The sequence below is a fragment of the Coregonus lavaretus genome (assembly GCF_964263955.1).
Source record: "Coregonus lavaretus genome assembly, chromosome: 13".
Lineage (NCBI taxonomy): Eukaryota > Metazoa > Chordata > Actinopteri > Salmoniformes > Salmonidae > Coregonus > Coregonus lavaretus.
In genome coordinates this window covers 25,333,423-25,349,999 of record NC_140000.1, presented here as the reverse complement: position 1 = coordinate 25,349,999, position 16,577 = coordinate 25,333,423, and the positions used below count along the sequence as shown (strand labels likewise).

The following is a 16,577-nucleotide window of genomic DNA, read 5'->3' as shown; positions in this document are numbered from 1 at the left end:
CGTAGTGTGTTACTGATGGTAGGCTTTGTTACTTTGGTCCCAGCTCTCTGCAGGTCATTCACTAGGTCCCCCCGTGTGGTTCTGGGATTTTTGCTCACCGTTCTTGTGATCATTTTGACCCCACGGGGTGAGATCTTGCGTGGAGCCCCAGATTGAGGGAGATTATCAGTGGTCTTGTATGTCTTCCATTTCCTAATAATTGCTCCCACAGTTGATTTCTTCAAACCAAGCTGCTTACCTATTGCAGATTCGGTCTTCCCAGCCTGGTGCTGGTCTACAATTTTGTTTCTGGTGTCCTTTGACAGCTCTTTGGTCTTGGCCATAGTGGAGTTTGGAGTGTGACTGTTTGAGGTTGTGGACAGGTGTCTTTTATACTGATAACAAGTTCAAACAGGTGCCATTAATACAGGTAACGAGTAGAGGACAGAGGAGCCTCTTAAAGAAGAAGTTACAGGTCTGTGAGAGCCAGAAATCTTGCTTGTTTGTAAGTGACCAAATACTTATTTTCCACCATAATTTGCAAATAAATTCATAAAAAATCCTACAATGTGATTTTCTGGAGAAAAAAAATCTCATTTTGTCTGTCATAGTTGACGTGTACCTATGATGAAAATTACAGGCGTCTCTCATCTTTTTAAGTGGGAGAACTTGCACAATTGGTGGCTGACTAATTACTTTTTTCCCCCACTGTAGACATGATAACACGATATCATGATATAATAAACCACTGCATGAAGTGTTAGAAGGTACATACTGTACAGTACATGGTGCATAGCATACGTCTTACGAATCACTACACAAGCATACACTGTAGCATGCTTCAGGAAACTCAAATGTGAAGTCATGTCATAGTGGTCTGTGTGTGGTTCTCTGTACATTCCACTCATCTAATACAGGGTCTGTGTGTCATGCATAATTAGGCTTCATATGGAGTAGAAAAGGTAAAGACATAGCCTACATAGTGAAGCAGGTCATCCAAGAGATTCCAAGATCAGATAGTTGCACACACATAAAAACACACAAACCTCAGCATACCTGCAGTCAGTGGAAGCCCATCTATCCCTATGCCAGCACGCAACCACCAGCACAGCTATCAGGCATCCAATGCTTTCTCTCTAAGCCATCTTTGGTTTCAGCCAAGAGGCCTGAGTCCTCTATGTGATGCACACACAGAGGTTCAATTCCCAGGAGGGATCTAGTGTAAACAATCATATTGGTCAGGGGGTCCAGACAGCGTGCAAAGAGGAAAGTCAGGGGACAAGCTATGCAGTGAGGAGGACATGGCACTGGGGAATTCTATGGGGTGACAGATTTTAGCTATTCATTCACCATATGAAAAATGTTATTTGTGCTAGTGGGGAAATGCTAACCCAGTATACCTATATCAATCTTTAAATCAGTGCTTCAGCAGAATCAGTACAACCAATAAGTGTACTACACACAGTCAACTGGCACTAGTTTCCACATCACTAATCAGTGCCTGATTCCGTTTATAGACCTAATTCATTAAATTATAGTGGTTTCTGGTCATCCATGGACAAAGTTCCTGCTTTTCAAACCTTTCAGACAATTTAGAGTATGGAGATAGATCCCAAGTCTCTAACTATGGAGAGCCCACTAGGACTTGAATCCCTCGGTTTAAAGCTACATTGACAATCACAGGAAACCAACATAAAAAGCTCCATAAGGTAATAAACAAAAACATAAAACACAATGGCAAAGACAAACCAACATTCTGATGTGAATATAGCCAGCCCACCTGAAGGCAGTGCATTGATCATTTCACTTGCACCTATTCTATTTGACAAAGGCAAAATGCAACCCCACATCAATGCTATCTAGAGATTTAAGGAGATGATAACTGGAGAAAACACACATTGTGATTGTATAGATAAGATGAAACCCAACCATACCAAAAAGCTGTTGCAGAACTGTGAACCTACTGTGAGAAAATCCTTCAATATCAGCCTGATATTCAGGGCCTGTATTGTGCAAGTGCCTCAGACTAGGGGTTCTGATCTAGGATCATTGTTGCCTTTAAGGTCATAATTAATTTTATTATATGAACACGGAGAACCTGATCCTAGATCTGCACTCCTACTCAGATGCTTTATGAATACGGGCCCAGGGGGTGACTACCATGCTAATTGCAAACAGCACTGTTCCTGGTCAATATTCAGGGTAGCAGCTTCACTTCATATAATATTAAACTGTAAAATCAGAGTTACATATGGGTCGTTCCGAAAATAGTGCCTTTTGCGTGCGTCCCTTTGATATATTAAGTAGGAATTGTGGACAAATATTGAATTTACCAACTTACACTACTCAAAAAGGCACCTAATTGGCGGAAAGACCCCTATGCTATTGCATTATCAGTGGCTTAAATAGGTTTTTCATTTATCTATTCTATCCCCTAGTCTTGCTATCACTAGAAACCGGTTCCATTCATAGCTCTCGACCTGAAGTTCTACTAAAAGGACAAATAGAACAAGACAGGTTTTCTAAGGCAACGGGGGTTTTCGGCAGCGACCCTGGCGCTGCAGATATATAAACTCAGAGTCAGTCCTTTTCCTCTTCTCTACCATAAGTCCTTTTCATAGGAGTCAAAGTCAGTGGAGTGGTGAGATACAGCTGGAGAAGCTCGAGAATCAGACCTAGGGTGGAGAATGCTACAGTAATTCATTCAGACAGACAAAGCCTCGGCCCACAGATTATATCTAGGCAGTGGAGAGCATTGGTCTTCAGTTCAGAGTCTCTGCTATGCTATTGATAATGCTGATCAGATCAGAGGAAGGAACAGAAGGAAAAGGCATGTGTGTATAATGGCCTCTAGTCCACTAGGGGGAGCCACCCACCTCTCCCCACTGTAGGCATTGATATGAGGTTCAGTTGAAGAGTGAAGGCAAAGAAAGCAGCGCTTTAAGGGCCCAGGGCCCCTCTGCCACATCCCTGCTCTCAGGCATAAGTTAGGAGGGGAGAGTCAGCGGCGGGAGGGTGGTGGATGGGAGTGGAGTGGGTAAAGGTGGTCCAAGTCAGTGGTTCGTGGGTTGGTTCTGTTGTTCCTGTTGGAGCTTGGCTGGAGATTTTGCGGGGGCTTCGACCGGCGGCTTGGCTGGGGCTTTGGCTGGAGATTTTGCGGGGGCTTCGACCGGCGGCTTGGCTGGGGCTTTGGCAGGGATCTTGGGGGACGGCGGCGTGGCGTGCAGGCCGGCCTCGGTGCCGATGTGCACAGTGATGTTGGTGTAGAGGGGGAAGTGGTCACGTGACAGCACCTCGTACTCCACCGTGTTCATGCCATCCAGCTTCCACGTCTGACGCGTCTTGGCCAGCATGTTGAACCTAGGGGAAGGGAGGGAGAGGGGAGTTTAGTGATGGACTGGGGGTTTATTCAACAGACCTAGGTGTTATTCGATAGAGGGCAACATTCAGAGGTAGCAGATGGAAATTAAATGTACAGATAGGCAGCACATTCTATTTTAAAGAATCTGAACGTGTCACCCTACTGACGTGTCAGTCCTGTACCATACCTCCTGGGGTTCACGTCGTTTCCCTTGTCCAGCTTGTGTTTGATCATCTTGTAGCGGCCCACCTTCACCGATGGACGAGAGATGATCATCCCTCCTAGGGATACTCTGAGAATGGGAGAGAGGGAAAGAGAGAGAATAATTTTAATTGGGTTATTATCTATTATAAATAATAGGATTATTCAGTGTCTCTTTAAATTGTATCATTTTGTTAGACAGAACAAACCACAATGGGTCCATAGCTCAATGAACTGGCTCAATATTCCACCCCCAAAACCCCCTAGGACCCCCTCTCACCTGACTCCAATGTCATCGTCCTCTCCTCCCCAGCCCCAGTAGTTGTTAGGGAAGCCGTTCATCTTCAGGTAGTGCAATGGCGACAACGCTGACACCCCTCCGAAATACATCTTGTATGGTAGCCTAGGAGAATTACAGAGGATTAAAATAAAAATGAAGGATCAGATAGGGAACAAGTGAATTCAGATGAAATCAGAAATGAGTGAAGCCACGCATAATGAAAAAACTAGAGTCTTCACTGACAACTAAAATGTAATACATTTTGTGTTAAATAAACTTGTGAAAATCCAATGAGACTTATGGTGAAAAGAGGGGAAAAAGAAGCAAAAAAAAGAGAATGGACTGACTTGTATCCAAACTTGTCCATGGCGATGGCGGCGTGCTTGGGGTTGGTGTCGCACATGTAGGTGTTGCGGTCGTCCTCAGGGATGAGGTCCACATCATGGAAGAACAGGCAGTCCCAGTCCTCCTCCCGCATGGCCTCCCGGAACCCAACGTTCATCAGCTTGGCCCGGTTAAACGTGTAGTTACCAGCCTAAAGAGTACAGACATGGTTAAACGTGTAGTTACCAACCCACAGAGGTATTTGGCCTTTAGAGACCCTTATGTCAGCAACAACCTGCAAATATTCAATATTGACATGGTTTCCATAGAAATTACAACAATATGAACGTTCAGTATTTCCCCTAGGATTTTTTTTAGCAGCGGTGGCAAGGGTAGCGGGGTGCATTGCTGCAAGCGGTAGCGCAATGACATGCTAGCTGTTCCCATAGACTTCCAGTCATTGAGCTAATGACTCTCCATTTAAAAGCGCGTCTCAGCAGAACGATAGATAGGAGATAGATAAAGATATCCACTACATGGCAAAAAGTATGTGGACACCTGCGTGTCGAACATCATTCCAAAATCATGGGCATTAATATGGAGTTGGTCCCTCCTTTGCTGCTATAACAGCCTCCACTCTTCTGGGAAGGCTTTCCACTAGATGTTGGAACATTGCTGAGGGGACTTCCATTTAGCCACAAGAGCATTAGTGAGGTCGGGCACTGATGTTGGGCGATTAGGCCTGGCTTGCAGTCGACATTCCAATTCATCCCAAAGGTGTTCGATGGGGTTGAGGTCAGGGCTCTGTGCAGGCCAGTCAAGTTCTTCCACACTGATCTCGACAAACCATTTCTGTATGGACCTCGCTTTGTGCACAGGGGCATTGTCATGCTGAAACAGGAAAGGGCCTTCCCCACGAAGTTGGAAGCACAGAATCATCTAGAATGTCATTGTATGCTGTAGGTTAAGATTTCCCGTCACTGAAACTAAGGGGCCTAGCACAAACCATGAAAAACAGCCCCAGACCATTATTCCTCCTCCACCAAACTTTACAGTTGGCACTATGCATTTGGGCAGGTAGCGTTCTCCTGGCATCCGCCAAACCCAGATTCGTCCGTCGGACTGCCAGATGGTGAAGCGTGATTCATCACTCCAGAGAACGTGTTTCTACTGCTCTAGAGTCCAATGGCGGCAAGCTTTACACCACTCCAGCCGATACTTGGCATTGCACATGGTGATCTTAGGCTTGTGTGCAGCTGCTCGGCCATGGAAACCCATTTCATGAAGCTCCCAACAAACAGTTATTGTGCGGATGTTGCTTTCAGAGGCAGTGTGGAACTCGGTAGTGAGTGTTGCAACCAAGGGCAGACGATTATTACGCGCTACGCGCTTCAGCACTCGGCGGTCCCGTTCTGTGAGCTTGTGTGGCCTACCACTTTGCGGCTGAGACGTTGTTGCTCCTAGACGTTTCCACTTCAAAATAACAGCACTTACAGTTGAGCGGGGCAGTTCTAGCAGGGAAGACATTTAACGAACTGACTTGATGGAAAGGTGGCATCCTATGACGGTGCCATGTTGAAAGTCACTGAGCTCTTCAGTACGAGCCATTCTACTGCCAATGTTTGTCTATGTGTGCTTGATTTTATACACCTGTCAGCAAGGCTGTGGCTGAAATAGCCAAATCCACTAATTTGAAGGGGTCTCCACATACTTTTGGCCATGGGCCCCCGCTGCTAAATGAATATAGGGTAAACACTGATGTTGGTTCCATACATGACAACACAATGACATAGTGTCCATACAACAATAATGGGTAATTGGGTTTACCCATTAAATATATGGAGTATGCAACTTCATTTTTATACAGTTTACTCTCCGTTAGTAGTCTCGAAAACCTGACCCTAGGCAACACAGTGACTAGGGTCTGGTTTCAATTATGGCCTCTTTTGGCATAGAGGAAATACGTCACTGCCTAGGTCACTACTTTATCTGCTTGAATAAAATACAAAATAGTAGCTAGCAAGATGGAAATCAGAGGTAATTTTTAATGAGTGCATTTCGCAAGTGGCTAGTTTGCATCAACTACCATTATTAAAACCACTGGAAAGGTTTTGCCTGCAAACTTTGGTTTTGAATCACAATGTGGATCGCATTAGTGGAAACCAAGACTGTTCTCAGGGATGGTTGTAGCTACATATTTTCGAGTCGTGTCGGGGACAATTTCAGCTAACCCTAGTCCTTTTCCTAACCTTAACCCAATTCTCCTAACCTGCTACATTAATTCTCCTAACCTGCTATGAAAAGTTACTTCCGCTAGTCAAAACCGGCAGACCTGCCCTGAGAGCAGTGAAAGTATCCACTAATGCGATACAGCGTTCTGCCATGTCTGCCTCATGATTTGTTGGGCAAGTGTCCAGAAATATTTTTTTCCAGCCTTATCGAATTACTAGTTCCTCTATGCCAGAAGAGTCCATTGAAACCAGACCCTAGTCACCTGCAACTATTCAATATGGAACTGAATTGTGTAGTCTACATACAATGAAATCAATAGTTTGATTATTTACAGTACAACTGATCATCTGTAAAAATCGATACAATATCACAGCATACACTCAAAATGGTCAAATAATATTCGCTACTATAAACTAAAATTAGGGTTTAAAACATCTCTGGACGATTACACCTAATCCATGGCAAGATACGAAATTTGAGAGCGTCACTGAGGTCAATAGCATGAGCAGTATTTGTCCCTGTGGTTCAGTGTGTGTGTAACTATGACAACCAACCACAGCTGAAGACATGCAGATGCTTGCTCTGCTGCTAGCCTGCATTATCTTGTTTGAGCTGAGTGCAATCTGGCACTGGTTATGCAAAAATACTGCACGCATGCAGAGTCATGAATAAATGGTTTAGAGCCAGGTTTATTTTGAGATGCTAACTTGGTAGCTTAGCATTCATATGTTACAGGTAAACAACAAGCAGGCAGTGACAACTTGACTAACAGTGTGAAGGTGCGAAAGTGCTTGTTTCAAGTGTAAACTAAGGGATTGCTACAAGTTGTTAAGATGATTAAACTCTGTTAAACCTTCAGTCAGCATCTTTCAACCACAAGGCTGTGTGTGATTCCATGGTTTTTTGGTAAATTGTACGAAGTGTAAAGAACATTTTCATACTGATAGGCTATGTTACAGATTTCTCAATCAATTGATAACATGAATGTTGCCTTTAAAGCGGCAATCAGCAGTTGAAACAAAAAGGACCCTGTTTCGGTAAAAGGCTGAGGGATGGGGCTGGGGAAATGTGCAACCACTCAAATTCATAGAGCCATGAATGCACGGACTGACCATTCATGATATCAACATTATAGTTTTAACCATGTTTAGAGGCTAGACAGTGTTTGTTACATTTACTTTGTTTACAAACATTGGAGTAAAACAAGCTTATATTTTGGGTTCTGATGGGGTACGACAGTTGAACTAAGCTTATGAGGCATTTATAAGTTATATTCTTCAAGAATCAATGGGTACATATTCATTTATACGTCCAAAAATGTATGTAGCAACTGCAGATTGCCCCTTTAAAATGTAACCTTTTGAAACTGTGTGTGTGTGTGTGTGTGTGTGTGTGTGTGTGTGTGTGTGCGCACGCCTGGACGTATGCATCTCACCTGGTGGATGACGTAGATGCCGTAGTTGAGCTGTTGTCGCTGTAGGAACGGGTGAAGGTAATAGAGGAGGAACTTCAGGTGGTGCTCCCGGTTTCTGTGGGGAATGATTATGGCGGTGCGGTGCTGCGCCTCACAGTCAGGGGGCCTGTAGCGCCCCCCGCGGACCACCAATGGATTCTTCCTCACCACTTGGGCCAGTGTCAGCCCGGAAGGAAAGTTGACGTGGATCGGTCCACCTGAAAAGAGAAAGGGTGAGAAGAAGCCAGATGTCATAACAGCATTTTATTGCTAGACCAATATCATAACACACACACCAAATAATTCAAAATCAGTCGGTTGTCCATGCTAGCATGCTCTTCCTAACAGGGTTTTTGGGATTTGAGATCAAATGTTTTACGACAGTACAGAATGCAGTGTTGCCCCTTTTATCCATTTCCCCTATATCCCTTCTGTTCTGTCGTCTCATATAAAACATGTTATGCTGCAGTATAGAGCCAAATTAAAAGGTTTTAGCTTCAGTGTCCAAATAAATACGTAGGGGAGCGTAGGTCTAGGCTATGTAGCCTATGTGCTTTGAAGTTTGTCACTTCACAAAGTCAGTAACCACTGCAAACAAATACCTGTAGAATATAAAAGGGCACAGCAAAACATTGTAGGAGCCTTTGCTGTAGGCAAATCTCTTGGTTTCAGTGTGGCTATCCAAATTAGAAGGTAAAAAAGTAGGAAGTTGGACACAAGGTAAACTGACCTTCATTTGAACACAAGTATATTCAGTCCCTCTAGTCGAAGCGTACAACAAACACTCCTGTTGGGTCAGCCGCCACCAAGTCTCGGATCAGTTTGAATGATCTCAAAGTCAAAACACATCCTTCATTCCCTTACTAGGGGTCATCATTGAACATTGATCAATTCCTGACTGTATAGGTGAAGCCAAGGTTCCACCATATCATGTCTACTCAAAATTCTGGTAACTTTCCCAGAAATCCTGGTTGGAGGACTCCCGGAATCAGAACAGAATAAGCAGGAAATACAGAATTCTCCAACCAGGATTTCTACTACCGAAATTTTGCAAGCCCACTACCCATCCAACCTGGTCAGATCAGTAGCCAACTAACAAGCAAGGACAGTTGCATGTGTGGAATTATTTGGAAATTCCCTTGCACAACAAACCTACCGAGGCTTTCCTACTGCCCACATTTCGTTTCCTGGCACACCAATCAAGTATCTCAGCCACTTTCTTTTTCAAGAAAGTATTGTTCTGGCGTAAATTGTAAAAAACATTCCCTCTTCAGTTTCAGTCTGAAGAGGGAATGAAGTAAGAGATACGGGGAGGGCTGGGTACTGAAGACGGCGGCTGGTGAACTCATAGAAATAGAATCGGGCTGCCAGTTCTAGGACTTCTATTTCTATGGGTGAACTCACCTATCAGGGGAGACGTCTTGGGGCAGTGGGGCATGTCCTCGACCCGGCCGTGGGCCTTGACAAGGAGGGACAAGTTGGCGTAGACGTCACTGCCCGTGTTGTTGCGTGAGTGGGGCGAGTCGGCACCAGACGTCCCCAACGCTGGTGTCTCCGGCTTGCGGAAAATCCGTATGAAGTACGACATTCGCTTGTGGTAGCCGTCGCGGGACAGCAGAGCCATGACGACGAGCTGGACACCCAGGAACATGAACAGGTAGCGCCATTTTGACTGTAGCCACATCGCCATCTCTGCTTCGCAACAAGGAACTTGGAGAGCGGTTTGGTGATTTGTTTGGCTTCGTTAGTCCTAGCGACCTACACTAGAGGAACGCTGTGAGAAAATGCTTACTTTGTGGCTGGGTAGAATATGGGGTGGGATTTTCAACAGTATGTATGGAGGTGTATGTTTTTACTGTAAACAAGTGTGCACTGTCAGTACTGTGCAACTGTGTATGATATGATAAGTACAACAGACAATGGATATGGAGGTGTAGTGCAAAATCCTTAAAATATGTTGAAATAGTTTTCAGATATTGGAGTGTGATATGAAGTTAGATCAAGTTTATAGGAAAAGGACAGTGAGAAACCGTGAAGGCACTTTGGTTCAGCTGATCACTGCAGAAACCCAAAAAAATTAGGTAAAAAAAAAATATGGGGGAAAAAATATATATCTTTATTGTGTCTATTTCAACCTCTTGTCCCACCACAAGTCGAGATGTGTCGATCTCCAAAGTCTGCTGGTGGCCCTCTGGTTCATCGATGGTGTGTGGTGGCTATGGCAGCCCAACATCATGCTACTAGAATTCCATCAGTGTCCCAACCACCACCACAGCTCGTTTGTTTCCTGTAAACGGCTGACTGGGTGTTATTGTGCTGCCTTCTGTTACCTAGCTGCTACTCTCATGGGGGCCCTCCACACAAACAGCCACCAACAACAAAGGGAGTGTAGGCAGCTGTATAGGACCCTATCCTTTACAGAGGACTATGGTTTCGTAACCAGTACAGTGGGAGGAGGAGTGGTCAGGGGCTGGCTGTGTGTGTGTTAGGGGAAGGGTGTGGGGAAGGGGCAGACAGAGAGCAAATAGAGGAAGGGGGAGGTCCGATGGCGACTGCGGCTATTGTCCCATTCTGACTGGCACACTCTGGGCTGAGAGATGCTTCCAAGGGGGAGGGGTCCACTGGGCCAGACGGACAGAGGCTCGGACCAATCACGAGAATGGAGCTCTGAAAGACAACAAGAGAGAAGTAGGTGGTTAAGAAGTTGTTACGATTGATATCCTATAACAATCCATTGTTGCTGCTTGCATCTTTCCCAATTAGACTAACTGTTTCCCACATAAATGATGCACAGCCGGAACAAACAGCTTGTTTGTTTTCAGCTAAACAGCCCAGCTGGAGAGAGCCAGGAGGAATCAGGCATAATGGGGGCTCCAATACGGACGCCTTCGCAGACAACACACCACTGGCAGTAACCGAGGAGCAGAAAGAAACACGAGCTCAGAGGAGCTAAAGCGATTCAGAGAATCAAGATAGAAAGCAGTGGTCGTTCTATCTCTAGGAAAACGTCCTACTACCACTCAGACCTCGACCCCTCAGACAGACCATGGCACGATCGTGGGTCGTTAAACGGTCCTGCTACTTGTGTTCAAGTAATCCTCCGTCCTTGCGCTGGCTATCTGTTGGAAAGTACCCAACACGTCAGCACTCACGGATAAATTAGTGCTCATTAAAGATGTCTTTAAAGACTCTAATCCAAATCCCACATGGAGCCCATGGATTGGCAGAATGGTAGAGAGATACAGCGTTGCAGAAAACAGGATGAGAGTGCGTGAATAATAATAATAAATAATATTATTATTATTATTATTATTATTATTATTATTATTATTATTATAATAATATATGCATCAGGGTTTCTGTTAGCCAGTAATAGCCAGCTTTTGGCCATTAAAAAAATTGAAACGCTGATAAATAAATTGGCACCGGTCAATTGTCCAGGAGAAGAAAATAAATGCTTTTTAGCCTATTCATTGATGGAAATACCAGTTGATGGAAATACATTTGACCAGTCATGCTTATCGGTCAATGGGTCAATTTGCATAATTTTGTGGAATTAAATTGGCGCGTATATTCGTTATGTATCACACGCATGGCATACAGACACAGCCTTTTATCGGAAAATCTGTCAGCTAGCACTTTTACAAGCCCAATCACTGCACAACATTTCTAAATGTAATCGTCTGTTAAAAATAGTTTTGGGCCCACGATTAAAAAGTGCTTCACACTACCGGTCCAAAGTTTTAGAACACCTACTCATTCAAGGGTTTTTCTTTATTTTTTTAAACTATTTTCTACATTGTAGAATAATAGTGAAGACATCAAAACTATGAAATAACACATATGGAATCATGTAGTAACCAAAAAAAGTGTATTTTATATTTGAGATTCTTCAAACAGCCACCCTTTGCCTTGATGACAGCTTTGCATACTCTTGGCATTCTCTCAACCAGCTTCATGAGGTAGTCACCTGGAATACATTTCAATTAACAGGTGTGCCTTCTTAAATGTTAATTTGTGGAATTTATTTCCTTCTTAATGCGTTTGAGCCAATCAGTTGTGTTGTGAGAAGGTAGGGGGGTATACAGAAGATAGCCCTATTCGGTAAAAGACCAAGTCCATATTATGGCAAGAACAACTAAAATAAGCAAAGAGAAATGACAGTTCATCATTACTTTAAGACATGAAGGTCAGTCAATACGGAACATTTCAATAACTTTGAAAGTTTCTTCAAGTGCAGTCGCAAAAACCATCAAGCGCTATGATGAAACTGGCTCTCATGAGGACCACCATAGGAATGGAAGATCCAGAGTTACCTCTGCTGCAGAGGATTAGTTCATTAGAGTTACCAGCCTCAGAAATTAATGCTTCACAGATTTCAAGTAACAGACATCTCAACATCAACTGTTCAGAGGAGACTGTGTGAATCAGGCCTTCATGGTCGAATTGCTCCAAAGAAACCACTACTAAAGGGACACCAATAAGAAGAGACTTGCTTGGGCCAAGAAACACGAGCCATGGACATTAGACCGGTGGAAATTTGTCCTTTGGTCTGGAGTCCAAATTGGAGATTGTTGGTTCCAACTGGCGTGTCTTTGTAAGACGCGGTGTGGGTGAACGGATTATATCCGCATGTGTATTTCCCACCGTAAAGCATGGAGGAGGTGGTGTTATGGTGTGGGGGTGCTTTGCTGGTGACAATGTCTGTGATTTCTTTAGAATTCAAGGCACACTTAACCAGCATGGCTACCACAGCATTCTGCAGCGATACGCCATCCCATCTGGTTTGAGCTTAGTGGGACTATCATTTCTTTTTCAACAGGACAATGACCCAACACACCTCCAGGCTGTGTAAGGGCTATTTTACCAAGGAGAGTGATGGAGTGCTGCATCAGATGACCTGGCCTCCACAATCCCCCAACCTCAACCAAATTGAGAAGGTTTGGGAGTCGGACCGCAGAGTGAAGGAAAAGCAGCCAACCCAAGTGCTCAGCATATGTGGGAACTCCTTCAAGACTGTTGGAAAAGCATTCCAGGTGAAGCTGGTTGAGAGAACGCCAAGAGTATGCAAAGCTGTCATCAAGGCAAAGGGTTGCTTTTTGAAGAATCTCAAATATCTATTTTGATTTGTTTAACCCTTTTTTGGTTACTACATTATTCCATATGTGTTATTTCATAGTCTTGATATCTTCACTATTATTCTACAATGTAGAAAATAGTAAAAATAAAGAAAAAACCCTTGAATGAGTAGGTGTTCTAAAACCAGTAGTGTGTATATACAGTGGGGAAAAAAAGTATTTAGTCAGCCACCAATTGTGCAAGTTCTCCCACTTAAAAAAATGAGAGAGGCCTGTAATTTTCATCATAGGTACACGCCAACTATGACAGACAAATTGAGGAAATAAAATCCTGAAAATCACATTGTAGGATTTTTTATGAATTTATTTGCAAATTATGGTGGAAAATAAGTATTTGGTCACCTACAAACAAGCAAGATTTCTGGCTCTCACAGACCTGTAACTTCTTCTTTAAGAGGCTCCTCTGTCCTCCACTCGTTACCTGTATTAATGGCACCTGTTTGAACTTGTTATCAGTATAAAAGACACCTGTCCACAACCTCAAACAGTCACACTCCAAACTCCACTATGGCCAATACCAAAGAGCTGTCAAAGGACACCAGAAACAAAATTGTAGACCTGCACCAGGCTGGGAAGACTGAATCTGCAATAGGTAAGCAGCTTGGTTTGAAGAAATCAACTGTGGGAGCAATTATTAGGAAATGGAAGACATACAAGACCACTGATAATCTCCCTCGATCTGGGGCTCCACGCAAGATCTCACCCCGTGGGGTCAAAATGATCACAAGAACGGTGAGCAAAAATCCCAGAACCACACGGGGGGACCTAGTGAATGACCTGCAGAGAGCTGGGACCAAAGTAACAAATCCTACCATCAGTAACACACTACGCCGCCAGGGACTCAAATCCTGCAGTGCCAGACGTGTCCCCCTGCTTAAGCCAATACATGTCCAGGCCCGTCTGAAATTTGCTAGAGTGCATTTGGATGATCCAGAAGAGGATTGGGAGAATGTCATATGGTCAGATGAAACCAAAATAGAACTTTTTGGTAAAAACTCAACTCGTCGTGTTTGGAGGACAAAGAATGCTGAGTTGCATCCAAAGAACACCATACCTACTGTGAAGCATGGGGGTGGAAACATCATGCTTTGGGGCTGTTTTTCTGCAAAGGGACCAGGACGACTGATCCGTGTAAAGGAAAGAATGAATGGGGCCATGTATCGTGAGATTTTGAGTGAAAACCTCCTTCCATCAGCAAGGGCATTGAAGATGAAACGTGGCTGGGTCTTTCAGCATGACAATGATCCCAAACGCACCACCCGGGCAACGAAGGAGTGGCTTCGTAAGAAGCATTTCAAGGTCCTGGAGTGGCCTAGCCAGTCTCCAGATCTCAACCCCATAGAAAATCTTTGGAGGGAGTTGAAAGTCCGTGTTGCCCAGCGACAGCCCCAAAACATCACTGTTCTAGAGGAGATCTGCATGGAGGAATGGGCCAAAATACCAGCAACAGTGTGTGAAAACCTTGTGAAGACTTACAGAAAACGTTTGACCTGTGTCATTGCCAACAAAGGGTAATAACAAAGTATTGAGAAACTTTTGTTATTGACCAAATACTTATTTTCCACCATAATTTGCAAATAAATTCATAAAAAATCCTACAATGTGATTTTCTGGAGAAAAAAATAATCTCAATTTGTCTGTCATAGTTGACGTGTACCTATGATGCAAATTACAGGCCTCTCTCATCTTTTTAAGTGGGAGAACTTGCACAATTGGTGGCTGACTAAATACTTTTTTTCCCCCACTGTAGCCTAGGCCTACTGGTTTTATGAACTTAGGATCTATCATCCCACAACTGTCCCAGTCTCTGTTTGGGCTAATTCTTTCTTGACAAGCTGACCAATAAAATAGGTAAACGTTTCTACTATAGTAGATTGACATAGGCTCATAAGCAGCACAACCATAAGGCTAGGGAAAGCTAAGTAAATTGAATTAAATTGTCAAAATTATGTAGCCTAATTAGCCTACTCCCGTTGTCTATACAGAAAGAAAATAATTCTAAATAGGCTACTAAAGCATGATTTGGCCACAAAGGATCATTAGCTTCCCCTAGCCTTAAAAAAAAAAGTTGTATGTTGTTTTAAATCGCATTGCCTACAGTTGGAAGGAAAGGCAGCCTGCACAATTTGGGCAGCGCGCGCTGCAAATACCAAATCGATCATTTCAAATCAAATGTTATTTGTCGAATGCACCAAATACAAACAGGTGTAGACTTCACCGTGAAATGCTTACTTCAAAAAAAGTTCAAAAAATGTGCTAAATGAACTAAAGGAAAAATATGATTGTTGAGTTGCGACGGTCAGTAAAAAGTAGAGGCCCAGCCAGGCATATTGCAATATTTCAAAATACAAAATGCAAATGGCTATTGCTGTAAAGACAATGAAAATACTAATCTGTCTTTTAGTTGAGCAAACAACAGTAGACCCATAGCCTATCTTATTGGCACCAGCGGAGAGCATCGGCCATATCCCTAGTGAGTGCGCACTCTGCATATTCACTCTTTATAATCGTTGGGTCAGTGCCACTTAAAAGTTTAGATGGATGTCATATTGTATGTGTCTCCCCTTCTCATAGGCCTATTATATGGACAACGTTGTTTTTATTGAAGGTCAGTGTCGGAGTAGGCTACCCTGTAATTTGTTGTATATATATATATATATATATATATATATATATATTCTGCTAATGTCTCCAGTCATATCAAGTGCAGTAGAATTGCATGAAATGGGTTTTTCATGCAAATGAAGAAACTTATCTGATATAGCCTATAGCCAAGGCCTCTACACTATACGCACTCACCCATGCATTGAATAGTCTTTGAGTTATATTATTAACCTAAATTATGACTATCCAATCTACTCATCACATTACGAATAGTAGGCTATCTTACATAAGTCTGCAAATGCGATGATGCATGGAATGCTTTATTATGAAGGTGCATTTTGATGGTGTAAAATGTGCTTCCCCAAAATTGAAACTCATACTCGGCCTATGCATATGCTAGTGATTTTGTTGTTTCTTTCTCGTCTTGTAGGCTGAGGAAAAGTAAATGTGGACAGTTATTTTAACATCTTCAAAGTGCACGGTAAGGACATTTTCTGTTAAGATTAATTACCATATTCTAAATGTGATTGTCATTCTGAGCACCGTGGGTGGATGCCCTAATCAGGTTACGCACCCAATGCATATGAGTTCGGTACATTTCTCAAATGTCTGGTAAATTAAAATGCTGTTGGTCAAATGTCCGGCACCACATTTTCATAACGGAAACCCTGATATGTATGTGTGAGGGATCTGCAAATGTGAGCACATCAGTTAACAGAAATCTCCCTTACCCCGCCTTTTCAGCTTCAATACTTCTTAATCCCCAGTCAATCCGCCTCACACTCACAGAGGATACAAGTTCTTTAAACACAGAGAAAGAGAAATGGAAAGACAAGAGGGAGGGATAAATCAAGTGCGAGAGGGTGAGAGCACGAAAGGAGTCGGTAAAATGAGGAGATACTTGACAGGAAGAAGAGAGCTAAAAAGAGGGAAAGAGTGAGGAGAGGAAGAAGGAAAAAACGCATTTGCTTTTGATGAGTTATTTGTTTTGCAACTGGAAATTTG

General features: G+C 43.3%; 1 protein-coding gene across 1 annotated transcript in view; it reads right to left on the bottom strand.

Annotated features, from left to right (window-relative positions):
• Positions 1-653: 653 nt before the first annotated feature.
• LOC311140244 (beta-1,4-galactosyltransferase 3-like) overlaps positions 654-16,577 on the bottom strand; it is a 35,664-nt gene continuing 19,740 nt past the window's right edge. The window contains exons 2-7 of the mRNA XM_084175200.1: positions 9,235-10,497; positions 7,813-8,048; positions 4,169-4,356; positions 3,822-3,944; positions 3,528-3,632; positions 654-3,339 (exon numbers count right to left, since the gene is read on the bottom strand). Of these exons, the coding sequence (XP_084031326.1) occupies positions 3,033-3,339; positions 3,528-3,632; positions 3,822-3,944; positions 4,169-4,356; positions 7,813-8,048; positions 9,235-9,520 (1,245 nt within the window). The 5' untranslated portion in view covers positions 9,521-10,497 and the 3' untranslated portion in view covers positions 654-3,032. The remainder of the gene's footprint in view (positions 3,340-3,527; positions 3,633-3,821; positions 3,945-4,168; positions 4,357-7,812; positions 8,049-9,234; positions 10,498-16,577) is intronic.